This window comes from Nesoenas mayeri (assembly GCF_963082525.1).
Source record: "Nesoenas mayeri genome assembly, chromosome: 27".
In the NCBI taxonomy this organism is placed as follows: domain Eukaryota; kingdom Metazoa; phylum Chordata; class Aves; order Columbiformes; family Columbidae; genus Nesoenas; species Nesoenas mayeri.
The window spans coordinates 2,130,036-2,157,841 of record NC_137555.1 but is presented as its reverse complement, the minus strand read 5'-3'; the positions used below and the strand labels follow the sequence as shown (position 1 = coordinate 2,157,841).

The window sequence follows — 27,806 nt, the reverse complement described above, 5'->3', positions numbered from 1 at the left end:
CTACTGTGAGAAGCAGTGGGAGACACGCAAAACCAAATGTAAAGTGAACATTTGAGGCCTATATTCCATAGCTTGTATTATGTAATGCTTAACATTAAGATAAGCTACATGTACATTACCTACCTTATATAAACCTCACAAAGCTTTCCTTGCAAAACTCACCATGGGTACTTAGGATTTTTTTTTCCTTGCAAGTAAAATGATCTTTTTATTCATCATTAATATTTGTACCCACATGATTACTTTTTCCTCTATAGCACACACGAGGATACTCAACATACCCAACTCACAGTTCAAACACGAATTCCCTTACAACCTTAATAGATTTGCATTAGTGAATATTATTTACTACCAAAACTCAGCTTTACTGACCTTCTAACCATGGAACTAAGTGCATTTGTTTGTCCAAACATTTGTGTGACATAGGCAGGTTATTTATGACAGTGAAGCGTGGCTTCAGAAGCATCGTCAGGATGACTCCATTGATTTAACGGATGGTGATATTAGATCCATATTTTCCACCCTGATGTTACAGCTGCTGGCAAATAAGTGAAAGACAAAGAGCAAGGAAACTGAGTAACAACTTAATTCAAGAATAGCACAAAACCAAACCCAGACCACAGAGGGAATAAAAAGACCAGGTTTTTGATTCCCAGCTTGTTTAGTTTACTACATCATTAGGGCTTTCCAGGAACGATCACTATTTGTTCTTGCAACTTCCGTTCAGACTTTGAGATACCTTGTTTTTAAATCATTAAAGATTTAAAAATAAATCTACTTAAACATTAAGAGTTTTGCACATTATCTCTTCAAAGGGACTTGTGCTTGCAGGGTGGGATTGTGAGGAATAAAAGGTTTGTTTGCAGGGTGGGCGTCATCCAGACGTGGTGTCTGTTTTGATAGATTTAGTTTTAGTCCTTCGTTGTTACAACACTTGGAGGCCTATGGGCGTGGGTGGCTAAATTAAATTTATTATTGATAAATATGGTTGCTCAGACTATAAAACACGTTGAACAACATGAACTATCTGGGTTACACCAAGGTCTTCACTGATCTGATTGGCAATGCCGAAAGGCAGCAGTAATCCTGCACCATAAAGAGGGTATTTAACCTGAACTCGAGTGAAGTTGGCAGCCAGTCCAGCGCAAGCTTCTGTCAAGAGGTTTTGCTATTAGTTTGCTGGGTCTTGTGTTTGTAGAATTTTCAGTTTCTTGGTGGACCCTAAACTTTTAAAGCCTTGAATCACAACTATTTATCACCCATCAGGGAGCTACATAAAATGTATTTTCCTTCAGAATGACTATTCTCATAAAAAAAACTAATTTAAAAAAAAAGAAGACAATCAAGATTTGATTTTCTTTTTAATCTACAATCTACCCCAACTTACATGGATTCTTACAACTAAATACTATGAACCACAAAAATTAATGCCACCTGCAAGCTGTAAATACGTGTATTATTTAATTTTTTCCCAAGTATTTTCTTTGGCTGCTACATTCAGCCGAACAAGGCCTAAAAATTGTCAAACTAAATTCTTGTTTAAGAGTAGAGCTCTAACTACTGCCAGTTTGAGTGAAACACACATCCAGGTTTAGGGAATATGTTTTGTTTGTTTTGGCTGCAGCGCAGGGTAGAACATTTTCCATCCCATCCGAATGCAGTCAAAAAGGTTTTGAAATATTGCACAATAAAAGCCATTCATTATATCTGTCTCCTCTCCCTTCCAAAAACAAAAATGGCTGACCAGTTCCAAAGCTGTGCAGGGGGCAGGAAAATGGGAGTCAAGGGGTCACTGGAAAGAACCCAAGACTAACACCAGGTTTTTCAGGTTTGAGTTAGAGAATATGTTCCATGCCCTCATTCCCAGCGCACACAGGTTTTTCTTCTCCCCCCTCCAAAGCTTGGTTAAAGTAGTTAATTGCTCTGTTATGCACAATTTACAGGACTTAATTACAAAACTAATACATTAGCCTTCTTGTCTATAAGTCACAGGCCCAACTTCTTCTTTTTCCACGGGGACACAGTGAAATTAGACCTGATTTCAAGTTAGAACATTTTATTTGCACTGTTTACCTCCTAATTTTAAAGAAGTGCTATTTGAAGGAATCCGCAACTACACTTTACAGTTTGTTTTTAGATTTAGTTCCATTGCTTACCTACCTGTTAGCAGCTTGAAAATGAGATTTCTTTCACTGCCCACTCCTGTGTGCTTAAGCTATACTTGGCATACTCCAATGGCTTTTTTCCCCCCTCTCTCCATTTCCTTGTACATAGATCTAACAATGCTTTTCTGTTTGCTCTTCGTGCATAGGTCAGTTCATCACTAAAGTCTTTCCAGGTCTAACTGAGCTATGGGAGTGCTAGAGGAAGAGTAGAGCACAAACATTTCAGTGCATTTCTAAACAGCAACTAGACGAGATGAACACACAATAGATAAATTCATATGCGACACTTCTGTGCTTCAGTACCCCCTTCTATTGCCCAATTAGTCAGAAGCAAGTAGAGAAAAATAAGCTGAAATGCTATGTAATTACACTTACTTATTAACAACATCATAATTACAGAGTGGCAAAATAATCAGTGTTTCTAGGACCCACTGCTTGTCCTCTATGTCAGTCAGCACATGATAATTACATGGCAATCTGCTAAATGCAATTATTCAGCAATACACACTTAGTGCTGTTATCATACTTGAGGCCATTTAAAGTCTATACAATACAGCACTTAACGTTAGTGAAGTACCTTTAAACACAAAGTAATCTTTGTCACAAGTCTCTAAAGAGAGAAAAAGCACCCCTTTAGAAGAGTAAATGAGAGGTGAAAGAGACTGGCCCACATTGTGGATTTGTTTAGATGCCACTATAATACACAGACTGACATGGACCTCAGTACTGCACAAAAAACAGTCAAAATAGTGACTCGAAGGGAAGGCTCCAAATGCCCGTTTTCACACGGAGGCTACGCAAACTAAAACACGACTCAGTCTTACACTGCTGACTTGGTGCATTCTTCTGTCTAATGACTTTGCGAGTAAAGCCACAGGCTGTATCACAGTGACTAAGCTAACCGCATGTGACAGAACTGTTCACATTTACTCCGGATAGTGCTGCAATTAACTTGACACCTGTCTGCACTTGCACACAATCCACCTTTATTTTCATTCCTACACCCCAACATGGCAATGAAGACAAGAGACCACTTCAGAAAGTGCTTCTATTGATTGAAGAGGGATCTTGCTGGTCCTTCAAAGGCTAATGTTAATTCAGCTTTAGAAAGGCAGATCTGAAAATGGAACAGCACTGTTCACACTTCGTCTGCAACAGCACGGGCACCAAGTTGGAGGTGACACTATTTCGGGAGTCTGTAGAGATACTCTCCTGAGGAAGAGCAGCGAGTCCCATGAGATCTGGATGTTTCGATACTCAGATCATTTTGCTGGCCTTGCATGACGAGCTCTGTCCCAGCTTCCCCAGGTTCTTCCCATGCTGTGCGCGCAATTCTCCGGATCCCTACTCCAGAACAGATTCTATCTCAGGTCTTAACGATTCAGCAAGTCCCAAATCACCTCTCGCAACCCTAATCTCTAGCAATCAGAAAACACAGCCAGCAGAGACCTCAGGAGGCCATCCAGGCCCTATCCTTACCCCTAGGAAGGATCATATGTCATTCCTGACAGATATTTGTTTAATCTGCTCTTAAAAGCCTCCAGTGATGGAGATTCCACAACTTCCCAAGGCAAAGTATTCCCGTGCTCAACTATCTCTGCTGCTGGGACTTTTTCTTAATGTTTAACAGAGACATTTTTCTGTAATTTAACCACATTTTTTCTTGTCCCATTCCATACAGATATGGAGAACAGATTATCACCCCCACTCCCTTACAACAACCTTCTGCATAACTGAAGACTTGTTTCCTCTCAAATCCTCTCCAGATTAAGTCCCATTAATTGCAACCTCTTTATTTCTCTGTAGGTTCCAACCTCACCCTCATGCAAACAGCCATCAAGCATCCAGGGAGGCGTCACAGCCCCAAGCCTGACAGGATTCATGAAGCGTTAGGACAAGACTCTCAGATACATGGTGTGAATTTGGGGTTGCCCTGTGCAGGGACAGGAGTTGGACTCAATGACCCTTGTGGGTCACTTCCACATCGGGACATTCTATGACCTACATATAATTCCTAACAACCCTTCTCAACCAAGCTGTGCTGGGAGGAAAACCCAAGCTGTTTTCTTCGCCTTACCCTTGCTCTTCTATTGCTGACTCTACTTACACTTCACATATAAAGTGCACTTAGCCTACCCACTCAAGAAACCCCATGGGAGAATTCCCTTCTACTGCTGCCATGATTGATGCCCAGGACAGCAACACCACAAACAGCACATTCTGGGCAGCGTTTCAGATGAAGCCCTCTAGCTAGCTTACCGCCTCTTCCTCCAGGACAACTCTTTACTTGACCTGACTATTCAGGTCTGGTATACATTATCCGACACCCACGGTCTCCAACGGTTTCGCTCACTGCTAGATTTGATATCTAAACTCTGCTAGGTAAACCCTAACATCTCAGCTGCAACTGCAGTGCTCTACTGTTTAAGAACACAATGTGATTTCAACTAGTCATATTGGCATTCATTGCATAAGCATCTCACTTTTCCAGATTAACCTCAGTGCATTGTTCGCTTGCTGTTTTGTTGTTTTTTTTTTTTGAATGTTAGAAATAGCAGCTATTATTAGCTTTGATCTCAAGCAGCTTTAGATTTTAACCTTACCTAGTACCTCTTCAAGGATTTTGTACATTATTTTTAAATTCAGTTACAACCATAAAACCTCATGTCAGACTGCCCTCTCCTGGTAAGCCAACACACCGCTGTAACAACAAGGTGCAACCCAAGTAACTGTTGCCATTCTGTTTCCAAATCCAACATTTTCATTGTGACACAAAAGCAAACCCCAAAATGAAACACCGAGGAGACTGTTTTGATAACTTCAGTAATGTTTCCGAAGTAGCATAAGATGAACAGTATTTAAGTGTAGAAATTTCTTTCAAGTTGCCTTAGTTCTTGTCTTGGGAAAAAATAATGTCTGTAGAGAAAACGTGGCATAAAAATGAAACTGTTCTGTTTGCTTTCAAGCTTTACAAAAGCAGTCAAGTACATAAAGTATTTTATTCCACATCAATTATGTTAAAAACAAGGTCACAGAAGAGATCATTTTCAACAGAAAGCTATTTCCTTCAAGCTGGCATGGGTACTTCACTAGGGCTGAAACAGAACAGTATGAAAAATGAGAGCAACAGCAAGTGTTGGAGTAACCACCTACAGTCACCACTCTTTATTAATTGCTCAAACTAGAAAAATGAAACCAGTAAGATGACAGGTCAACTACTGAATAATGCACACTGTATTTAATACACATACACCGAAGACTGGAAACATCCAGAAAGGAAATACAGCTTTATTGTATGATAAATGTTTCATTTTTCATAGCCAATTTAATGTTTTTAAATTAATGTTATATACAGTAAAGATTTACAAGCTTTTTTTTTTTGTTTTGATCTGATATCCAAGTATAAATTAACCAGAAAACTCATAAGGAAATACAAGTGCGAGGGAGAAGAAAACAGCACTTGAGAGAATGTAAGAATCTAATACTGACCTTCACTTTAGAAAATCAGAGAAAGCTGAACACTCATGCTGCGCGTCACTCTCCTTTCACCCCTGGTATACAAAACCTCTGGAATTTCAGGGATAGGTGTGAGAAGAGGTTTCTTCGAAGCCATCTCTCTTTCCCCATATAAAGATTTTTTAACTTTTTTTGTTCTTCTTTTCTCATAGCTTGCACGTCTTCTTTTCTGAAAAGATTGAATAGAGCACAATGTACAACAGGAAGAGCTTTTTCCAATACATGGCAGATAAAAATAACAGCAGAGGCAATGTAGGCCCGCTGATGAATGAGGTGGGTGCCCCGGTGACAGAAGATACAGAGAAGGCAGAGTTACTGAATGCCTTCTTGGTCTCTGTCCACTCTGCGAGGCTGTCCTGAGGAGCCCCGAACCGCTGAGGCCCCAGAGGAAGGCCGGACAATGGAGGAGTTTGCCTGGATTGATGAGGACTGGGTTAGGGAGCAGTCAGGCAATCTGGACACCCATAAATCCATGGGTCCGGATGGGATGCACCTGCGGGTGCTGAGGGAGCTGGCTGAGGTCATTGCTGGACCGCTTTCCACCATCTTTGCCAAGTCTTGGGAAATGGGAGAGGTGCCTGAGGACTGGAGGAAAGCAAATGTCACTCCAGTCTTCAAAAAGGGCATGAAGAAGGACCCGGGGAACTCTAGACCGGTCAGCTGCACCTCCATCCCTGGGAAACTGATGGAATGACTTATCCCTGATATGCCTGGAGATGGCACCAAGGATAAGAGGGTCATTAGGGGCAGTCAACATGGCTTCACCAAGGGGAAGTCATGCTTGACGAACCTCATTGACTTTTATGAGGACTTAACAAGATGGATGGATGACGGCAGAGTGGTGGACATGGTCTACCTTGACTTGAGTAAGGCATTTGACACAGTCTCCCACAGCATCCTCACAGCTAAACTGAGGGAGTGCGGTCTGGATGAGCGGGTAGTGAGGTGACTGTGAACTGGCTGAAGGGAAGAAGCCAGAGAGTCGTGGTCAATGGGGCGGAGTCCAGTTGAGGCCTGGATCCAGTGCAGTGCCTCAGGGGGCAGTGCTGGGGCCGGTATTATTCAATATACTCATCAATAATTTGGACGAGGGAATAGAGTGACTGTCAGCAAGTCTGCTGATGACACCAAGCTGGGAGGAGTGGCTGACACGCCAGAAGGCTGTGCTGCCATCCAGAGACCCGGACAGTAAAAACTCTTATAAGTGTCAGGAGGCATAAAACCCAACAATTCTACCCAAAGAAGTTAAAAAACGTAACCAAAAAGAACTAAACAACATCACTAAAGAAACTTACCTTCCTTCTAGTAGAAGAACAAGTTGTTATCGTATCAGATTTGTCAGTTTCTGCTATTGCATAGGAAGAAAATAAGAATATTAAGTTAATAAAAATTAACCACATTAGAGGAAATCACCCAAATAAATTCTAACATTATACAGAGCACGTTTAGTCATCTTAGTGTTGAGTAACGTTTTCTGCATGAAGGACTATCAAACATGGCAAGATAAAACAAACTTAAGAGCTTGCTTTACAAAACAGAAGAAAACAAAACTTATTTGTTAACAAAACAATTAGCACTTACACAGCTTTTACAGTTTTCAGATACAGAAAGATGCATTATGTCATGACAAAAACTCAAGTTGGAGTTACCTTTTGCATTGTCAACAGGTGAGAGGTCGTCTGCAGCAACAGAGCGCTCCACTAACTCTTGAGGAGGCTCAACAAATTCCTTGAAACAAAATAAGGTATTTTAGCAATACATTGTACCAGATATATACTAGAAAACACCTTGCCCATTACCGTTTGGAACAGCCAGACAATTGTGGGGTTTTTTGTTTTCTTTTCCTTAAAGAACGTGGCAGCTCATTTGCTATATATGGCAGAAAGAAATAGAGTCTCAAAAGTATATAAACAAGCCAAGCCAAAAAAATTTCATGGGCTACTAGTACTCAACCTTAAATGTAGCCCTACAGGTCAAAATGCTATTTAGAATTCATATAGCAAAAGAAAAAGTTCTCAATGCCATCCTAAAACTTCAAGGAGACTGGATTTTAACATTCTAGTTAATTCTTTTCAAAAGCAAGCAGACTGGGGAAAGATTAAACCAAGATTGAACATTCATAGAGATTAAGAGGCTGTTTCTATAGCTAAAACAAAAAACCCCAACACAAAAAGCACACCGAAAAACCCAAGGACTTACATCACTGCAATCGAAGTCAATACTTTGTAAGCCTGGATGTCGGATGGGTGTTGCTCCTTTGCACAATGGAGTATTTGCAGGCAAAGTTTCGTCAAATATTTCTGGGCTTAGAGCTTCTCCAAAAGTAACCCTTCTCTTCTTTGGCTTTTCGGAGCTCTGTCTTTCAGTTTCCTCTGTTGTAATAAAATACACAGACTGTTGGTGAACTTGAAACTCTCAGAGTAAATACTTTTCAAGGTCTTTTTATGGGTCTTAACATTCTCTTAAAAATCACTCCCCGCAACCAAACAGCAAAATACCACCTTTACATGTACCATGGATTCAACCAGGATTTTCAGCATAGCTTTATTACACTGTCAAGAATTAAGGAAGAAAGAAAATAGGCTAGAAAACAGTATTTTCCACTTCACACAGTAGAATGCCATGTGAGCTGCTTCAGTGGTGGTTACTGAATATCATTCTTCAGATTTAGCAAAGAAGCAAACCATTATGATCCCACAAAATACTCTGCTTATTTAAAAAACAAGAGGTGAATCTGACCTGTTTGCAACGTTTCAAAGGTTTCTGCACAACTGGAGACTGTGAGAGATTCACCTTCTCCTCCATAGACTGCATCGTTTAAGGATTTCTATCAAATTTAAATGATACAACCATTTATTCAACACCATTTCATTCAAATATTGTCATTGTTCAAATCAAAAGTGAAAATAATTTTCGTGTAAGCAACATTTATTAACCAGTCCTATTGTTTAAACAAACTGCTTGTTTTCTAAATTCACAAATGTGCATCCTTAGAGTTGTAACTCTGTAGAAGTCAGAGAACCAACCTTTGCGTTCTCCGTTAGTTGCTTCACTGGCGTTTTCTTTAATATAGATGGCAGACGGGAGCCACTCTGTCCGTGTTCGTCTGAGGGAACGCTGCCCGTTTGCAGTGGTGTGCTAGGTGCCTTGCTGTCATCAAATGCTTCCAGGTCGGGTTCTTCTGCAAAACTAACTTTCTTTCTGCTTAGATCTGATACGTTACTTCTAACATCCTCAATGATGTCATCAAAATGGAAATCTTTAGAGAAAGTAGACAGATATGACAATTAAAGACTGAAGTAAAAGTGAGGAGACTTTAGTGTTAGCAACATGAAATATAATGTGGAGCGCCTCAGAGATCAGTACTGGGGCCAGTATTATTCAATATATTCATCAATGATTTGGACGAGGGAATAGAGTGACTGTCAGCAAGTTTGCTGATGATACCAAGCTGGGAGCAGTGGCTGACACGCCAGAGGCTGTGCTGCCATCAGAGACCTGGACAGGCTGGAGAGTTGGGCAGGGAAACATTTAATGAAATAGAACAAGGGCAAGTGTAGAGTCTTGAATCTGGGCAGGAACAACCCCAGGTTCCAGTATAAGTTGGGGAATGACCTATTAGAGAGCAGCATAGGGGAAAGGTATTCTCTAAAGCAAGAACATAGCAAAGATTGCAACAGTCACAAATGCTCTTACCATGGCCTGATCCTAAGATATCTCCAATTTGACCAGCCTTCAATGACTCAATAGGACTGTCTTGCTTACAAACCCATTCCTAGAGAAAAAGATATGTGATTATATGTACATTTATAACATCTATTTATATACACACCCACACAACACAATAAAGGAAAGAGAATCTGCTGAGTTTTTTGTGAAGCACTTGACATAAGTCTGGTTTGCCTCTGTCCTCATTACTCATCTGTAATATCACGAGGATACTTCTGAAAGTGTTGCTTCAAGTTAGCATCACAAGTACCAACAGGAATCAACACAGAAGAATAATACTGAGGTTTTAAATATTTTTCACCTGATTGCTGAACCTTTTAATCCAAAAAGAACAGGTGACACTTATCTGATTGAACAACCTGACATTTCTCAAATCAGTCTCAATATTCAAAGATGGCTGGTGGTGGAGGTACAAGTAATGAAATGCTGCCTTTAAAATAGCATCAACTACAGAGGTTTTTTAATCCCATGAAGAAGGATTTCAGTGTTTTCTTAATCACTAGAAGACTAGAACTGATTATAGCATCCACATTGAACATTTGCATGTAAAAGACAACTGACCACAGCCTCAGAGGAACCAGCAGCTGGTGTCTGAGGTTCAGCTACAGTCCCTGTCAGTCCAAACGGAGCCGTGTCCGTGACAGATTTTGCTTCCTTTGACTTGTCATAATAAGATGTAAAATTCCTACAAGGGAGAGTTGCTGTGCTACTTGTTTCCTCCATGTTCTTTGCCCTCACTCATGTAAGTACCTTTGAAACAGCAGCAGCAGGGTCAGCGACAGTCACGTTTTGGCATGAAGACAAGATGGTGCACATCTTGGTATCAGAATTGATGCTGTTGGTCAAACTGTGTCTTAAATTGTCTTTCAGATCAGCTCCACTGTTGTCTGAGATGAACTCTTCACTCCACTGCTCCACATTCCACTGTTTTGTAAAAGGTGCTTTGTCCTGAGCTGCAACAATCCAAAAGAAAACAAAAATCAAACAACAAACCACAAAGACAAACTTCAGATTTTTCAATGAATGCTCTTTTTGTGTCTCTTCACCAAAAGGATGGTGAGACTGAAAAAGTGAGGTAATTTTCTAGTCAGGAAGAAGAAAACACATGACTTTTTTGTTCTACTTTGAAAATAACATCACCAAATCTTCAAAACAAAGCAAGTTATTATTTTCATATAAATGTTATTGACACCACCAATGCTGGAGAAACAAACATTGTAGTTTTACACTATCATCTTCTCACAGTTTCCACAGCGCTGCCCTCTCCTGCTTTTGCAATACTTCCTATTTTCATTAAGGAGAATGTCAACACCACAGTAACATTTATATTAAGTGGATTTAATATTAAAGTGTTTGTAGTTTTGTACTTTTGGGCCTAAAGGAAGACCTAAAGCAAATCATTGACCAGAAATGTAACCAACTCACAACAGCCTGTTTCCTGGGAAGCATCATTCACTTGTGACAGTCCAGAGAAGCCAGTCTCCCCTCCTTCTTCTTCTTCTGATAATTTAAAAGATGATTGAAAGGCATTTATCTTTTCCTTCAACGACCTGACATTTTCATGTTTAAAAGGACTAACCTGCTAAAACAAAATTAACCTCATGAGACACTATTTTTCCCCAAGATGACATGTGTTATATCACTTTGTATTTGTACTTCATAAAACAAACTCAAAGAAACAAATCTTGTATTTAGTCTGCTGCAATCTTAGTTGTATGGTAAAAATACGCAAGAAAGGAACTGTATCAAGAAATCTGCCTTTCATAACCTGTCCCTCTAGACCACATTCAGAATTCACTTCACTTCGAACTGCCAAAACCTCCATTAGCTAAAAATCAAGCATGGCAACTGCAGAAGAGTAAAGCTTATGTTAAACAAAGATAAAATATATGAGCAGGCTACATATGCAGAAAAGACTCCAGACTCTATGCAAACAAACCCTCTAACATCCCCTTATTCTCAAGGCAGGTGTCCAAGAGAAGCCAATTCAACTACAGCCATGGTTACTCCTTCTGGCTTCTTCCTGAGATTTGTCTTCTCCTTCCACCAGCGTATGTTGATTCCTGGGGGGAACCGAACTGACACGTGAGATACCTGAGAAAGACTCTCACCTCCGTAAAAGCAGCTTTTTGCCTGTTGATTCTCTGCTGGGCAATGAATCGAATAAGCGTATTATTTTCTGGCGACCCTCGTGCTCCAATGGTTGATCTTCGTCTAAATTTTAATGAAGTTGGAGACTTCCCTGAAATGGGGACAGGAGAGGAAAAACAAAAGAACCTGACCTAAATGAAAGCTGGATTAGGTGGCCTCCGCGTGTCTCTCTGAGAAGTTACTCTGTCCTTACCTATAGATGGTTTAGTAAAACTTTCTTGAGTAATCCCAAATTCACCAATTGTTACAGTTGCAAAATCAACAGGTGTTTTCCTGAGTTTCTCTGCTATTCCCCCATCAGATTTCTCTTCTGCTTTGTCCCTATTAGGCGTCAAGTAGCATTCACCCCCCAAAGAACCAGATCCACATCTTGCAAAGTTGTCTTTACTGTTCAAAGGCAAGGGAGGTTCAGCCACCACGTCCCCTTTTAATGTCCCAAAACAGCCTTCGAGGAACTGACAGCTGCCCAAACCCTCCTTGTCGTGGTCCGGCTCCTTCTCCAGGCGTTTGCTGTAGCGCCGGGTCCGTTTCTGCGGCTGTGCCTGGTTCCCATCAGGTAAATTCTCCTTCCTGGATGCCTTGACAACTTTGGATTTAGTCGCTTTGCAAATCTTCTTGTCTTTTGGCAGATCAGGGGAAGAGGCCTCGTCCTTCTCTTCAGCACATCTACTCTCGTTTTCTTTAAGCTCTAGAGGGGCATTTTTACTCATGGATCGTCTGCGCATTGTTAGTGATTTATTTTAAGAACCATTCAATCAGCCTTGGCTCTCCTGTAATTAAAGACACCTATCAAAAAGAACAAAAGATTTTAATAGGTATTTGGGAAGAGCAAGAGTTCGCTATCATTTCAAACTGCTACCAAAGGTTTAACAGTGTGGTGGACAGTCAGCTCTCCAGAAAGCTGCACAGAGAGGCCACAAAATGCAAGCACTTTAATGAAAAATACCATGTAAACCTCCAACGGAAGCACTTCATGAGTAAGGAAGTATAAGGCTGTACTTTCACCCTTTATTAAACTTCAACTTCATGTGTTAAGCATCATCACACTGCCAGTTTTTCTTTAAACATTGCAGCAGTAGCAGGTTAATACTAACTGGAAAGTTTTAAGACACAGCATTTTTCGCAGGGAGCAGCGCCCAACCCCGGTCGTTCCCAAGGGCCTCACCACCCTCCCCCGGGCGCCCCAATTCCCTCAGCACCACCTCCCAGTGCACCCCAAAGCCCCTCACAGTCCCCACACCCCCTCAGACACCCCTCTAGCGTTTCCCCCTCCTTTACACCCCCTCAGGAACGCACCCACCCCTCCCTGCACCCCACCTTACCACCAGCCTCCCCGCGTCCCCTCACGCCCGCCCCAGCGACCGTTGCCGCCTCACGCATTCAAACCGAGCCACGCTACAACGTATCCCTCCGCGCCGCTCGCCCACCCCTCGCACCCACCGGCCACCACGGCCAACGGTGCACGGAAAGAAGCGGCTCACACAGGAGCCGGTCCCAGGCTGCCCCGGTCCCCGGGCGCCGCTCGGGCTTCACGGGGCGGGGAGGAAGGGAGGGACTCTTTGTCTTTCTAGGCGCGGAGGGATCACCAACGGTCGCTCTTGTGCTGAAGTGCAAGTTTGGAAAGAGAAATAAAAAAGGTCCATTCGCGAGCCGCACCCACGTGACAGGCGGCACCAATCAAAGGCGACTCTGCTCCAAGTCACGCTTTATGCAAATATAGGGCTTTACTCCTCCTCTGATTGGCTATCGGCTGCGCCAATGCCGGCCCGCCCCCACCGCTCCGTTGACATTTCCCCGCCCACCCCCCCTCGCTCCGCCCACTTCGGTGGAGCGTGCTTCTTATTGGCCAGCGAGTCAGGCGCGGCAACACCGCCATTGGCCAGAGCGCTTGTCGGTCAGCGCTCGCTGTCTTCCGGGTTCGGAGCGGCGGCCGCCGCAGCATGAGGCGGGTCACGCTGTTCGTGAACGGCAGCCCCCGGAACGGGAAGGTGAGCGGGGGGTCCCGCGGGGACGGGGCTCCCGGAGCGCCCGGGGCGGTGACGGTGGCGGGCGGGCGGCTGGAGCGCTCGGCCGCCCCTCCCGGGGGCCGCGGGGGCCGGGTCTGGTGCCGCTGCCGGCGGAGCGGGGGGGGTCCCCGGCGGCAAACAGCGGCTGTTGGCCTGTCTGGGGAGGGGGGATCGCCACAAGGCGAGAACTTCTTGTTGGAGTTCAGGTCACCTTGGTTATTGTCACCGATTGGGGCACCGGGGCGATCCGAGGCTGGAGCGGCTCAGCTGGGGGTTGGGGTGTTCACCTGGAGAAGAGAAAATCCGGGGACACCTTAGTGTGGCCTTTCTGTGCTTAAAATAAAGATGGGGATGGAGTTCTGAGTGGGGCCTGTTGCGATAGGACAAGGGGTGATGGTTTTAAACTAAAGCAGGGGAGATTTAGGGCAGATATAAGAAATCGTTGATCCCCAGGGTGGTGAGAGCCTGGCCCGGGTTGCCCAGAGAGGTGGTGGATGAACCATCCCTGAGACATCCCAGACCAGGCTGGACGGGGCTCTGAGCACCCTGAGCTGGTGCAGATGTCCCTGCTCATGGCAGGGGGGGCACTAAATGACCTAAAAAGGTCCCTTCAACCCAAACCCTTCTGTGATGATCGATTCGGGTCCTGCTGACATGTCCCTGTATCGTGGGGAGCACATACATTAAATCCTGCGCGGTATCAAGTCTCTGTGTGGTCTAACTAATTCTGCACACGTTCTGTGGGATAGCCAATAAAAACCAATGGTTTAAACTCTGCTCTGTTTAAACCCATGTAGTAATGTTTCAAGAGTGAAAATAAGGTAATGATAGCCCAGGGACTAAGTCTGAAGTGGCAGAAATGATATGAAGTGGTATGAACGCAGTGCCTGCAGCCACCTCTCTGTTCCACAGGTTGTGGCCGTGTATGGGACTTTATCAGATCTGCTCTCTGTGGCCAGTAATAAGCTGGGAATAAAAGCGACCAGTGTTTATAATGGGAAAGGTGGACTCATCGATGATATCGCTTTGATTAGGTAAGGCTTACCCAGTGAAACTAAAATCATGGGAGCGGATTAACGGACTTGCTATTAATCCTCTGACCTTAATCGATAACCAGTGATTTCCTTAAGAACAGATCTTGTCATTGCCAGCCAGTGTGCCCAAAGGTGCTTTCCTGCCTCAAGGTAAAATAACACTGTCTTTTGAACTTCAAAGCATTTCCGTCTTGATGAATCAGAACTTGATACAAGCTGGAGTTTATGCATTTAACATCCCCCTGTGCTGATTCACAGCGCAGTGCACGTACCAGGAAAATCCCCCCGTTCTAGCTGGCACTTGGGTAAGTTTGCTTTGAAAAGGAGACAAACTGGAGCATTGCCTTGGCTTCACAGAACACTCCAACAGCGCGGAGAAAAGCAACTATTTTGTAAAAGTAAACAGAAGTAAGAAGTGATGCCTACCTGGCTGATATCTCTAGTGAAGTCACTCCTATTACAATCCACTGGAACCTGCAAAATTAGGATCAAAATCAGATACTAAAGTTCTAACTAATAGCGACCTCTTATCATTTACTGAAACTAAAAACTAAGGGTTCACTTACTGATTATAATTAATCTTTCTCTTCCCCTGCCCCTTCCAGGGATGACGATGTTTTGTTTGTCTGCGAAGGGGAACCATTCATTGGTAAGTCTGTAATTCTTACGTTTAACCTTGTGCTTCATGGGAGGAGGTTCTGTTAAGTTTTATTTCCTGGTGTTTTCAGAAGGTTCCTCTTACCACAGGGAGGATTCAGAAATATTCACAGTTTTTCTAATAATTACTGTGTCTTGCTCATCTGTGCAGATCCTCAGGGCGATGGGAGACCTCACGAAGAACTAACAGGGTCACACACGGATTGGTTGACACTCAATGTTGGAGGCCGATACTTCACCACTACACGGTACAAATGCAACTAAGTTGGTTTTGTTCTTAAACTACTTGATTTCAGTGGTTATAGCAGCTGGAAGTGAGTGTACGTTCAGTTCAGAGGCTTCAGATGCTCTTGCAAAAGAACAAGAAAAATAACTTACTATGGAGTAGGAGTTCTTTGACTTGTGCAACTTTCTATTGCCTATTTGCTACCACAGTTTTGCAACAGATTAATTCTTAAACAGTTTACACATGAAGTAAAGCTCAAAAAGCCTGAAGAGGCCTGGATTTATCATTAGAATATCTCAGTTAAGTGAGTGCTTTGTATTTAAATTACCATTGCGATACCTCGGGTCAGAAATATATTTTGTTAGCACGCTATATGAAATGAAATCAGTTCAGTGCTGTAGCCATTGGAACACGTATCGCGCACCAAGGGCAGAAAACACAGCCCAACCAGAAGGTTGGCTCTGGAAGAAACACTCCATGTGAAAATAAAATTGTACTGCCTTGTTTTCTAGGAGCACTTTGGTTAATAAAGAACCTGACAGTATGTTGGCCCACATGTTTAAAGATAAAGGTCAGTATATTGGAGTAAACTTTACTTTCTAAGCTGAAAAAATAGCAAAGTAGGGAAAAGGCACTAGCATGTCGAGACTCTTGTTTATACATTAAACTATCCAAAGTATTAACGTATCCAAGCAGGACGTGTTGTTGTTCTGCCCGTGTAATGCTTATCATCTCACAAACTGCAAATAGAACTTCCATCCATAGTTGATATCGTGGGGTCTTTTTTTGGTTGGTCGTTTGATTTTTATGTTTTCATCTTATTGTTGCTCAGTTTTGCCAACAGAAGCGATGGGCAAACGCGGTATGAAACAGCCTTTAGGAGATTAAAATCTCAATGCTGCTTTTATTCTAGCAATGATTCTTATGTACGTGATAAAATGTTTTAGTTATTTATGGCACCAGTGAAATAGTTTTAAGGTGATTTCCCTCCTCCCCCCCAGTTTTTTCCTTCCTTTCCACCCAAAAAGGCCCTTTGGGTGGAGTATTTCATAACCCAGTACTCCTTTGTAGCGACAGCCTGAAACTGAAGCGAATGCTCTTTTGTTAATATATGACATTTAATTGTGTGTATGTCGTGGAAACAGATGCATGGGGCAATAAGCAAGATCACAGAGGAGCATTCCTCATTGACCGCAGTCCGGAGTATTTCGAGCCCATTTTGAACTATTTGCGTCACGGACAGCTCATTGTAAACGATGGCATTAATTTGCTGGGTAGGTATTACCTGTATGACAGCTCCTAAATTAATACACTTTACAAGCTGAACTTTGCCCTCAGGTAAACATGATAAAGCTGGTGGGACTTTGCTCATCTAAACGTTTGAGATTTTTCTTTGGTGAATTAATTCTCAAGCATTGCAATTCCACGTGCTTGGTTTAATGAAGAGATGCTGTTTAAACTTATTTATCTTGAGAGCATTAAAAATTCTCCGCACTGGATTAATATCCGGCTGTAATTCAGAATTTGATATTTTGAAGCTAATGCTGGTATTGGAAATACCCTTTTTGGGTTATTTTTTCCTTTTAGCTGCAAGCAAGCTCACTCTCCTTCTGTCCAGTTACCTCTAATAGAATTTATGTGGTTGTCAGTTTTATTACTTCACAGATTTCTTAGAGACTCCTTAAACTTCAATAAGTTCATCTTTGTTAGTGTAGCAAAAATGTCTAAAAGTTATAACAAGTAGGGAGAATCGCTAGAATTGATGCTTCTCCAATAGGGAGGATGGATTAACCCAAATTCGCTGGCACGTTCTTGCTGTGGCTCTTCACTCTCATTAACAGCTCCCTGTTAATAACGACTATTTCTTTCTTTCGATAGGTGTTTTGGAAGAAGCCAGGTTTTTTGGTATCGATTCACTAATTGAACATCTAGAAGTAGCTATTAAGGTAACTTGTTTTCTCTAAGACACGACTGCACAGGTTGTGTTCTTCCAGGCAATAAGTGATTGAGTCCTATCCGCGTTAGCTGGTAAACCACTCTCTCCACAGAACTCCCAGCCGGCTGAGGATCATTCTCCTATATCGCGAAAGGAGTTTGTCCGATTCCTACTGGCCACCCCAACCAAGTCCGAGCTGCGATGTCAGGTGCGAAAATGCAAACTTTGTCTTGATCTGTAGTGTCTGGTGGCGAAATATCCTGCAGCATCGTGTGACATCGTGAAATTCCAACTCATTTTTAAATGGGTTTTGATCCCAAGCTGTGGCAGAGAGACCTTAACATGAAATTCAAGTGCACTATTTGGGCTGCTTTCGTTCGTTAGGTTCAAAGTTTCCTGGGTGAACAATTTAAGCTGATTAAAACGTCCTTGGTTATGCTAGTGCGTTCTACAATGCTTAATAGCTTTGTATTTACATTTCATTACCCTTAAGCAGTAGAATGGATGGTCTTGTGTGTCTATATCTATAGCCCTGTGTATATTTATATACACATGTACACATACACAATTCTCTTAACTGTTTTGTGTTCAAATCTACGCCTTCTGTAACTTTTGGGGGGTTGTTTTGTTTTTAGGGTCTCAATTTCAGCGGAGCGGATCTTTCCCGTCTAGATCTTCGATACATTAATTTCAAGATGGCAAACCTGAGCCGCTGCAACCTCGCACACGCCAACCTGTGCTGTGCGAATCTCGAAAGAGCCGACCTCTCTGGATCAGTGCTGGATGTAAGAATGGTCACGTCCTGGAAAGTCTGGGCTGTCCTTTAGCTATTTTAACAGAAGAGGAACTGGAACAAGCAGATAAGCGTAAAACATGCAGTTCTTCAATATTTCCAGCCATTGTTCTAGTTAGACCACTTCAAAAGCTTTTTGAAGCTATCTTAAATCTAAAGAGAAAAAGGGCGGTGGGTGAGAATCGTCTGCCTTCCTGGTGCTAAAGAAACAGCATAGCAATCTTAGACAAGGCTGGTGTGCTTTTATAGGATTCACTTCCAAAACAGAAATGAAAAGCATACTCTGATCATTTTTGGTATCTTTCATCTTGGCACTTTTCTGACTGTCACGACCTGTCTCTCTCTCAGTGTGCAAATCTCCAAGGGGTGAAGATGCTGTGTTCCAACGCAGAAGGAGCGTCTCTCAAAGGCTGCAATTTTGAAGATCCATCAGGCCTTAAAGCTAATTTGGAAGGTAAGAAGCTTTTGCCTGGTAGGTGCATGTGAAAGATTTAGCTGTGGTTTGTACAATCCACGTTTTCATGAGAAGAGGCCACAGACACCAGACTGTGTGAACATAAGATTCCAAGTTCTGCCTCGACCTCTATCAATTGACGTGGCTCTGAGGAGGCATCCTCCTGGAGATACGGTGTTTTGGACTGTTTTTCCTTGTAAAACTACTGTGTGTGTGTTCTAGGCGCTAACCTGAAAGGCGTTGACATGGAAGGCAGCCAAATGACAGGAATTAATCTCAGAGTGGCAACGCTGAAAAACGCAAAACTAAAAAACTGTAACCTTAGAGGAGCAACTTTGGCAGGAACTGATTTGGAAGTGAGTTATGATCCATTTTATATCCCAACTAGTCAACTGATGAAATGTTGAGGATTGCTGGCTTTTGGCTGAGCTCTCCAGCTTCAAACTAGACAGAGTGTGCTGATCTCTTTCAGTCCTAGTGAGCTACGGATGATCTAAGGAATCACATTTCATTCTAATTTGGATTTGCCAGCACCTCAAAGCCGCATAAATGGCTTGTACCATCTCAAAAGTGATGCACGAACATGTGCTACACTGAACTCTTGGGGTGAGATCAGGCCACCACTGAAGAAAAATGCAGTTTCCTGGGTTTGGGGGGGTGTTTTTGATCCTGGGATGTGATTTGTAGAGTAATGATGGCATCTTACCTGACTGGTGGCACGTGGTACACTGCTGTCTCTGTTAATTAGACAAACTAGCTCCTTTTGCAAGCTGTGGACTTGGCTGTTTCATCCTCAAATACTAGAGAAGAGTTCAGAGTAACGTCTGGTGAGATTGCAAGAGGCAGCTTCTTTCTGGCTTTGTTCAGCAAGCATTAGTAAAGCCTGGAAGATAATTTGATATGAAGAGTGTAAGTCTAACAACTTAAAAACAAGTCCAGATGTTACTGTAAAAAAAAAACTACTCCCTTACAAGAAGGAACTAAAACTCTAAACTGGAGTGATAGACTAAAAACTTACACTTAAATTTATGGAAGTATATGTGGGTTGTGTGTAAAGGTAGTTAAGGTAAAGTTTAGAACTAAGTTCTGGGTATACTCAAGTAACGTTTATTTTCTTTATGCCATTTAGAATTGTGATCTATCAGGTTGCGATCTACAAGAAGCTAACCTGCGGGGATCGAATGTCAAAGGAGCCATCTTTGAAGAGATGCTGACACCTTTGCACATGTCTCAGAGCGTCAGATAGGGCAGAAAATACGCCGAAGAGGAAGGAATGGAAACATTTATTGTGACGTTCTTCACCTCCTCCCCTTATTCAGTTAGAAGTCATGGTTATTAGACAACTTACATTTGCGGTAGTGCCTACGTAAACTCTTCTTTGGTCACTTTTAGGGGAGGGAGATTTAAGAGGTAGAAACGCTGTTTCTGCCTTTGTGAACAGAGTGAGGAATGGGGCTGGTTCTACAACCAGAACGTGCGGCCGGTTTGGGGCGGGAGGGTTAAATAGCTTCATTGTTTAGCATTGCCTCACTTCGGAATGCGTTTTAATTTATAAAGCACAATATATGCAATTCTATTTATTAAATCTGTAGCTGCAATATGAATAGAAAATGTTATTCATGGATAGTAGCAACAAAGTTCAGGTTTACAGTTAGACTAGTGTATTTAGAGTTAGTTTCGTCATTCATGCACAATGTATTAAATGAGAGATGTGGTTTAGACATTGTCCACAGGATGTTTTCAGGTACTCTTCTGGGGTGAAAACAGGAGTTAACTGTCATCATAGGTAATTTATTGCCTTGTAGTAGTTTGAATGCAGGTATAGAACAGCTTTATCGTCTTCTATAACGTGCAGGGGAAGCGGCTTCCACTGAAGGGATCTGCCCACACAGCGGATTTAGTTCTAAAACATCCCCGTTCGGAAATTGGATGTCTTGTTTAATCCTTTCCAAATGAGTCTGCAATTGCACTATCAATCACGGCTGGTAAGAGAAATTCTCTTGCTTTCAGGTGTCCTGGAGGAGCTGGAGATTTTTCATTCTTTGTGGGGAATTAAATGTACGTAGGAAAATAGAAAATACTGTCACCAAAGCAGAGCTAAGCCCTGGGGCCACAGCACATGCTCCGTCATCCAGCATAGGAACAAATGGCCCGTTTCCCCTCAAAATACTATGCAAATATGGAATTCTTGAAAGTGTGGGCATAATCCCTTACTGGCCAGATCTCAGTGTCCCACTTCACGCCTGCTTCAAGTGGCTGTAAAAGCATCTTTCATAGGGCAAAGTGCCCTTTCCACAACTGCTTTACATGTGAGCAAATGGGAAACTATGCGAGTTCTGCAGAGCAGAGGCCGCACAGCATCTCGTGAAGTGTAATGAGCTGTTTCCATTGTAGTACCGATCTAGCTCTCATCTAACACATTTCTTTTACACACAATCAAAAAGCACACAAACCTATACCAAAAAAAAAAAGGTGCATCAAGAACTCTTACCTCAGATGCTTACTTAAAACACCCCAAAGTTAAAACTAAGCTTGAATCTAAGGAAATGCAACTGTTACTGGAAGTTAAGAACCAATGTATCCTAAAGCTTATGGAAGGTGACTGTGTTGTTAGCAGGCGTTTGAGTTCCACCCTCACTTCAGGGGGTTGGTTTTTCATTTTAGTGCAGATTTCTTGTCCTCTGAACGGTTTTGTTGTCTCCATAGTTGTTATGAAAATGCTGCTTTGCCATCAATCTAGAAAGATGAGATCAAGACCAGTATATGATTTCATCGGGAGGAATGGCAGGATTCTCCCTTCTTTTCAAGTTGAGTTGACTCAGGCATATGACATGAACTTCTGGGACTCAAAATCCCAAAGCCATCTGGTTCAGGATTGGGATTTGATTTCCTCCAGATTCCATGGCCTCTTATCTGGCCCTGGGACAACACGGTGAATACACCTCTAGGTTCAAGGGAGATATTGCAGTGTGATTTTGGAGTCACACCTCATCGCTTTCATTGAGAGTGATGTGTATGTTGCAGTAGAAGATTCGTAGGGCTAGAGAAATAAATGAATTATTTTTCTTTATCATATTTTGTAGCTGGCAGAAGTAAAATATTGTATGGAAGAAATATCTATTTTCATAATCACTGTGTATAAACTATATTTGAACTTTCACTGAAGCACTATGTTTTGAATAATCACAGCATGTGGCATCATTCATTCACAGATGAATTTAAGGTACCTCTTTTGCTATGACAAAGCTGTACGAATAGCCCAAAGTGGCCTATTTGGAAATTGCAGGTTCCGGCGTAATTTAAATTGCATTAATAAAAGTGTGAAATATAAAAGTGTCTTGGTTGTCTTAATTTAAAAAAATCTCAATCTTTTATGGGAAGGACAACAAGTTAGAAGGGAACACAACTTTTAACTATGATAGCTTCTTGTATAGAGACTTAAAAATACTGCAGCTAAAGTTTGGTTTGCCCTTTGTAAGAGCTTGACTGTCACCTTAGCCTGGATTTGTGTGTAGCCAGTGTCTTCTCAAGGTAACAAGTGTTACCTTGTGTTGTGGGGAGTGCCGCAAGGTTTCTGATGGAGTTTGGGAAATTTCACATGTATTTTGTCTTGTCATTCATCTGGAGCACTTCTGGGCTCTTCTTTTGTCTCCACCCTTCATATTGGCTTAATAAAATAGTTGGAGTCAGAAGTCATGAACCACAATTTACGTAAGTATGTGTGCTATTTAAAACGCGTTCCACGTTAGATTGTCACTGCACAGCACAAGCAGCTCAACTGTTCCGTCTTAATGAGGAAACGCTAAAGCACTTCTGGAAGAAAAAGGCTTTGGTCTGGAAAGTGTTCCTGGTTCAGTCTAATTAACTCTGTGATAATACCAATACATCAAATCAGTGCTGTAGAGCACCTCAAGAACAAAACTGGAAAAAAATACAGTTCTTCTTTCCGTTTCTCGCCTCCAGGACCCTTCTTTGGGGTAGGAATGCTGTCTGGAGAGCCCAAGAGACCCAACAGGGTAGGATATGCCTTTCTAAAGTGTCTGATAAAAGGGAGGTCTTGATTCTTGGAATGGGAACCCCCCAACCCCAGGTTTTCCTGACCAGTCCCTGGCTCCCGTAGGTACTTCACAGCACTAACAGGCATCAGCATTTCTCTCCCCAAACCAGAAAAATGAGTGTACTGGAAGCTCTGGGAGCTCCTCTGAAAAGTCTCCATCAACCACACTGCAGTGTCTGAAGAGTAAAGAGAGGTCGCAGGATGAAAACCCAGCTTCACGTTGGATTTTTTGAGAGCACAAAGCTGGCACCTCCCAGCCCTTGGATCACACTTCGTTCAGACTCGGCCACAAATCAGAGTAGTCTGGTGGTTTGTGTTACACGAGGCCCTAAAAGTACTTGTGGGCAAACAAACCAGCCGTAATCTGGTTTGTAACCTCCCAGCTCCTTTATGTGACTTACGACCATGGTCTCGAGTTCCAGAGAAGATGTGGAGCGGGTCCCTCCCGACGTGCTGTTTGTTCCAGCTTCGAGCTGATCCAGCCTGCGGGCAAACATTGGTGTGAGATATTGAGGGTAGATTTGTTAAACCTAGCTTAAAACACTGGCTTAGGAAAAGGTGCAATTATTAGGCTAAGCAAGCCCCCTTCTGCCTTTAAGCGTCATCCCTCAGGGTGAACAACATCACTGTTTACCTTTAAATAACCTTAATTTCTGCTATGCTCATCAGGGAAGAAATGAGCCCTAAGATGGTGTTACAGGAAAATCTCCCTTCTGCAGTGATGTGCCTACGCCAAGCTAATATTTCTCCCACTGAAACGATCTATTTTCACAGCTTGATCAGTTTATCAGCCAAAGTTAAATGTTGGCTACTCCTGCCGTGAGTAGGAGGAGCATTAGAACAGGAAGAATTACTCTTTGCTGGAGCCACTAAATCCTCCTTAAATTATTTACTTATTAAATTACTTTTAATCCATTAACCTCCAAAGGGTCATGGGAGCAGGAAGAGAGGATGTTTGGAGAACACTAAACATGATATATTCAATTGCACACAAAACAGAGCATAGGAAGTCAAAATAGCTGCCAGATGGAGAAAAGAATTACATTTCTGCAGTCAGAATTACTGAAGTCCTGCATGCCATCAACTCCTTTATTAAACTGCAGCGTGTGCGTTCTCAAGAATGCAGAACATGCATAAGCACACAATATACAATATCTATAAAATCCAAAATAATAGCAGAGTCCTATTCATGAGGCTCCATCATGACAACAAAGCACCTTGAAAACTGATGTACCAGTCCCTTTGATCAGTTTAACTTTGTGTTTTATAAAGCAAAGAATATCAAGGAAAGGACTTTCAAAGGAGTGAGCGAAACGCTCTGTGCTCATTTATGCCCCTAAGGGCTGTTTCCTTCACACCTGATCTACAGAGATAGAGACGCAGCTGAATTCAAGCCCAAGAACTTTTACTTCAAAATTAGAAGTCACTGAAAGAAGAGATTGTGTATTTTCCAGCCATCAGCTGGATCGGAACGTCGGATTTACAGCCTCTTAAAAGAAAGGCTGTTACTTTTATGGCTCCTAGAGAAAACAGCTGAATTTAATAGCCACGCCAGGGGGGTTCCAATTATGCGCTTTACTTCTGCTGCATTAAAATGATTTTAAGACCGAAATTGCAGCCTGTGAGAGAGAATCAGATAAAGTCACCTGCTGTGAAAGGTTTGGGAGGGACTGTCTATAAAAGGGAGATGACGAGCACGATTTTCAAACAGAGAAGAGCTGGGGTTCATCTGGAACCTCTCTTGGCAAGCAGGTAATGTGCTTGAACAACACATCATATTCCATTTTCATGTATTCCATGCTTACAGATGCTTGTAGTAAAAGAAACCTGCATTAAGAGAGGCTGCAAATAGCACTTTTTGAGGAGCTGGGGCATTAGATTAGAAACTGGCTAAAATGAACATATTTATCATGTATCAACAGGGACTTGGATGGAACCTTTGAGGTCCAGACATTCCCTAGAACTCAGAAAGGGTGTTCAAAACCCCTAATTTAGATCTTCATCCAAGTTTTTGAGATGTTAAATCTCCTTTTAATGAGCGAATCTGCACTTCGAGAGGCTCCAAATCCAGCTGTGGCTCACACAGGCACAACACACAACTGGAGATCCAGAATTATAACACTGTCGTAGTTTTATAAGATACAAACGGACCTGTAATGTCGTTGTGAGATCAGAAGGATGTTTTGCTCTCCCGCAGGATGGAGAAGTCCAGGATGATCTTGGTGGGCGTCCTCCTGTTGGCCCTGTCCATGGAAACCTGCTCGGCTCAGCACTGGTCGTACGGGCTGCAACCGGGGGGGAAAAGGAACGCGGAGAACCTGCTGGAATCACTTCAAGAGGTGGGTTCTGGAGGGGAAAACAAGCCTGTTGTTTTAGCAAGAAAAGAGTGACACAGGCTTTAGTGTGTACGCGCATCTCTGGCTCTTTCCCCCCAGACATACATACATCTGTATGGACAGACGTATTGTTTTAAAGTAGTGATTGGCATTAGGGCAAGATGACATTTGACAGCCTTGCGTTAGAACCTGCGAAGGAGACGCATTTAAATAGTGTAGTGGAGCAGTTTCATCTGTAACTCGGGTAAAGGGGCTTTAGCAGAAAAATGTCTTTTCGTGACGGCTGTATCGCTTCCCAATCCAGATCGCACGCGACATGGAAAAATTAGGGGAAGTGCAGAAGAGCGAATGCCCGGGCTCAACGCAGCATTCCAGGCTGCGGGAGCTGAAGGAAGCCGTGGTAAGTGTCACATTCATCCTTTTATCCCTATGGGGAATTAGAGATCAGTCCAGGCTGGGAAAGTACACGGAGGACAGAGAAGAAAGGTGCTGGAGGAGCAGGAGGGGGCATGTATGTCGAGTTCGCATGGCAATACTGGCTCTGCCCTTTAAGTACCTCAGAGTTCCAGTCTTAGGCCAGGACTACATTATTCTTGATGCTCCCGCTGTAGCGATGTCATTACTCAGTAAATTAAAAACAAAATAAAGCCAAACACATTCTACTGGAATACAAATCTCTGCAGCACTCACAGATGCTCAACTTCAAAGGCGCTTTGCCAGTGGAAGGATGGAGCCATATGGAAGATGCTGCTCCCAAGGTCCCCAGCCTGGGAAATGTATTTTCCATTAGATGCTCTAATGCAATGACAGCAGAGACTTGACATACACGCTAACTGCCACACAAAGGATGCTCCCCAGCAAAAACGTGCTCTTTAATTAATATAGCGACACCTTGATGAGGCCAGATGGTCACCGCTTTCTGGGAAGCGTCTGCGCTGTGTTCGAAGTTGAAACACTCAAATCTCCACTTCATTTTTGAAGCCAAACCCAAAAGTTTCAAGTAAACATTCTTGTTTTTCACTGAGGAACCTGGCCTGAAAACAGCTCATAAACTCGGTAACAGGAATATAGACGGGTAGAGTCTGACTTCCATTCGATTTTTGTATAGAAATTACCTAAACTCCAACTTTTTAGGTTCTCTTTAATCATATTGGTACTGAACATCAAATGGGATCTTTGCCCATGACTCCGGCTTCCAGTAACACTACCTGCACTATGAACAGCAGCTTAATATGAGCTTAATATGCTTAGGCTATTGTTTAATTGCAAGAGAATTTGTTAGGCAGGAAATGATACCACAATAATTACCAGGATGCTTGAAATGAGTCGAGGGCAATTTGGTCTTTTATTGCAGAGCTGAAGGGCCCCCCCATTGGATTCTCAGGTTTGCGCAGAAACTGCTGGTAATCTTGCACATACGTGTAAAAACTGCATCAAACTCTTAGTTTGCAAGTCTTATTCCTGTAGCATAGTCCAAACTACATGGCCTTCTTCTTTCTAGCCACTTAATGACATTGAAAGCAAATTAATACTGTTGCAGATGCTTTTTCGGTGTAAAGACTTGCTGCAGTTGAATGGGAATACCGTGCAATGAAAGGGGAGGTGTCTGCAATGAAAGGGGAGGTGGAAAAACCTCCAATTATCTTCATCATTTCCTGGAGAAGCTGGTAGTGAGCACAAACAAAACCACGAGATACAAAAGGGGGAAAAAATGACCCATCCAGACAGCACATGTATCCAAAACACCTCAGGCTTTCAGCTCAGAGGTAACGCCATAAACAAACATTCAAAGAGGAGACCAGAGCCAGCAGGATGTGACACGGGAACAGGGTTTCCATCCGAAACGCGGTTGAAACTCTGTGGGTTCCCGTGCACTCTGAGCTGCCGTTAGCACCGTGTTCAGCAGCTGTTGGGCTGGAGCCGCCAACAGGTGCAGCGCTGGGCACGAGCTTTGGGATGAAAAGGTCCATTATGAGCGTTGGTGACATTATACCGTGCGATCACATCCACGGGCAGGTGGCAGAGAGATCGTGTCGGGTCATATTTATGTCATTCTAATCCTCCTTCCAACAGAGACCGCAATATGAATATTTTAGCGTCTGACCAGGCTTTAAAATTCCATCAGCCAAGTTATTTCTTCTCTTTAAAATAAAGCATCCGATGTGTGTTTACAGGGAAGTCTGATCGAAGGAGAAGCCAGACGGAAGATTTAAACCCACAAAGCCAAATGGAACAATGGACCAAGAATACAATTTCAGAGCTACGTTAAAATCAACTCCTTTGCTTAGATGGCGCTATGTGCATAACTGCTCTGAAGTCACATTTAAGTAGCAGAGCATAATTGTGTAGATTATTAGCTTGTATGTAAAAGCGACAGGGACTTGGCAGCGCCGAGTCTGCTCTGTGTCCTGCAATGAAAAATGTGGCTTAAAAGCTTTTGTTTCAGTTGTACAGACAACGCGTGGACAGAGGCACCGTCCGATCTCATTGCTCTCTGGATAAAACTCGATATGACTTTGTTAAAAACCACGAATAAACTTACTGTTCGGGTGTCATTCCACTTGCGCTCCGGTAGTCCATGTATGAAAGACTTTTATGTGCTCGTGTTTTACCGGTTCACTCATAAAAACTACATTTATTTTAAAAAGGTATTTACAAACTTTACAATAGTTAATACATTAAACAAAAAAAAAGACCATGAAAATTTATACACCTTTGCTTTACAGACTTAGTGAATCATATGGCA

The 27,806-nt window shown here is 42.6% G+C and overlaps 3 protein-coding genes across 5 annotated transcripts; 2 read left to right on the top strand and 1 right to left on the bottom strand.

Annotated features, from left to right (window-relative positions):
- Positions 1-5,433: 5,433 nt before the first annotated feature.
- On the bottom strand, positions 5,434-13,077 carry CDCA2 (cell division cycle associated 2). 2 transcript variants are annotated; one of them, XM_080360138.1, is made up of 12 exons: positions 13,002-13,077; positions 11,755-12,347; positions 11,522-11,652; positions 10,836-10,989; positions 10,161-10,363; positions 9,378-9,456; positions 8,708-8,940; positions 8,421-8,508; positions 7,881-8,053; positions 7,331-7,409; positions 6,977-7,029; positions 5,434-5,850 (listed from the first exon to the last, which is right to left on the bottom strand). In XM_080360138.1, the coding sequence occupies exons 2-12, from the start codon at positions 12,284-12,286 to the stop codon at positions 5,662-5,664; spliced, it is 1,914 nt and encodes a 637-aa protein (XP_080216264.1). In that variant the 5' UTR covers positions 12,287-12,347; positions 13,002-13,077; the 3' UTR covers positions 5,434-5,661. The 2 variants fall into 2 exon arrangements, with proteins under 2 accessions (XP_080216264.1, XP_080216263.1); XM_080360137.1 differs by lacking the exon at positions 13,002-13,077 and adding an exon at positions 12,884-12,898.
- A 389-nt stretch (positions 13,078-13,466) lies between these two features.
- KCTD9 (potassium channel tetramerization domain containing 9) lies at positions 13,467-21,976 on the top strand. 2 transcript variants are annotated; one of them, XR_013923366.1, is made up of 13 exons: positions 13,467-13,549; positions 14,480-14,601; positions 15,207-15,250; positions 15,410-15,506; positions 15,997-16,055; positions 16,630-16,758; positions 17,363-17,430; positions 17,533-17,628; positions 18,056-18,205; positions 18,562-18,667; positions 18,890-19,023; positions 19,416-19,576; positions 19,797-19,915. XR_013923366.1 is itself a non-coding variant. In XM_080360104.1 (12 exons), exons 1-12 carry the CDS (start codon positions 13,502-13,504, stop codon positions 19,911-19,913), a joined length of 1,170 nt encoding a protein of 389 aa, XP_080216230.1. In that variant the 5' UTR covers positions 13,467-13,501; the 3' UTR covers positions 19,914-21,976. The 2 variants fall into 2 exon arrangements, 1 of the variants encoding a protein (XP_080216230.1); XM_080360104.1 differs by lacking the exon at positions 19,416-19,576 and having other exon boundaries at positions 19,797-21,976.
- A 2,946-nt stretch (positions 21,977-24,922) lies between these two features.
- Positions 24,923-27,273, top strand: GNRH1 (gonadotropin releasing hormone 1; the record flags this gene model as incomplete). The annotated part of the gene is made up of 3 exons (XM_080360264.1): positions 24,923-25,063; positions 25,365-25,460; positions 27,235-27,273. 3 exons carry the CDS (start codon positions 24,923-24,925, stop codon positions 27,271-27,273), a joined length of 276 nt encoding a protein of 91 aa, XP_080216390.1.
- Positions 27,274-27,806: the final 533 nt, after the last annotated feature.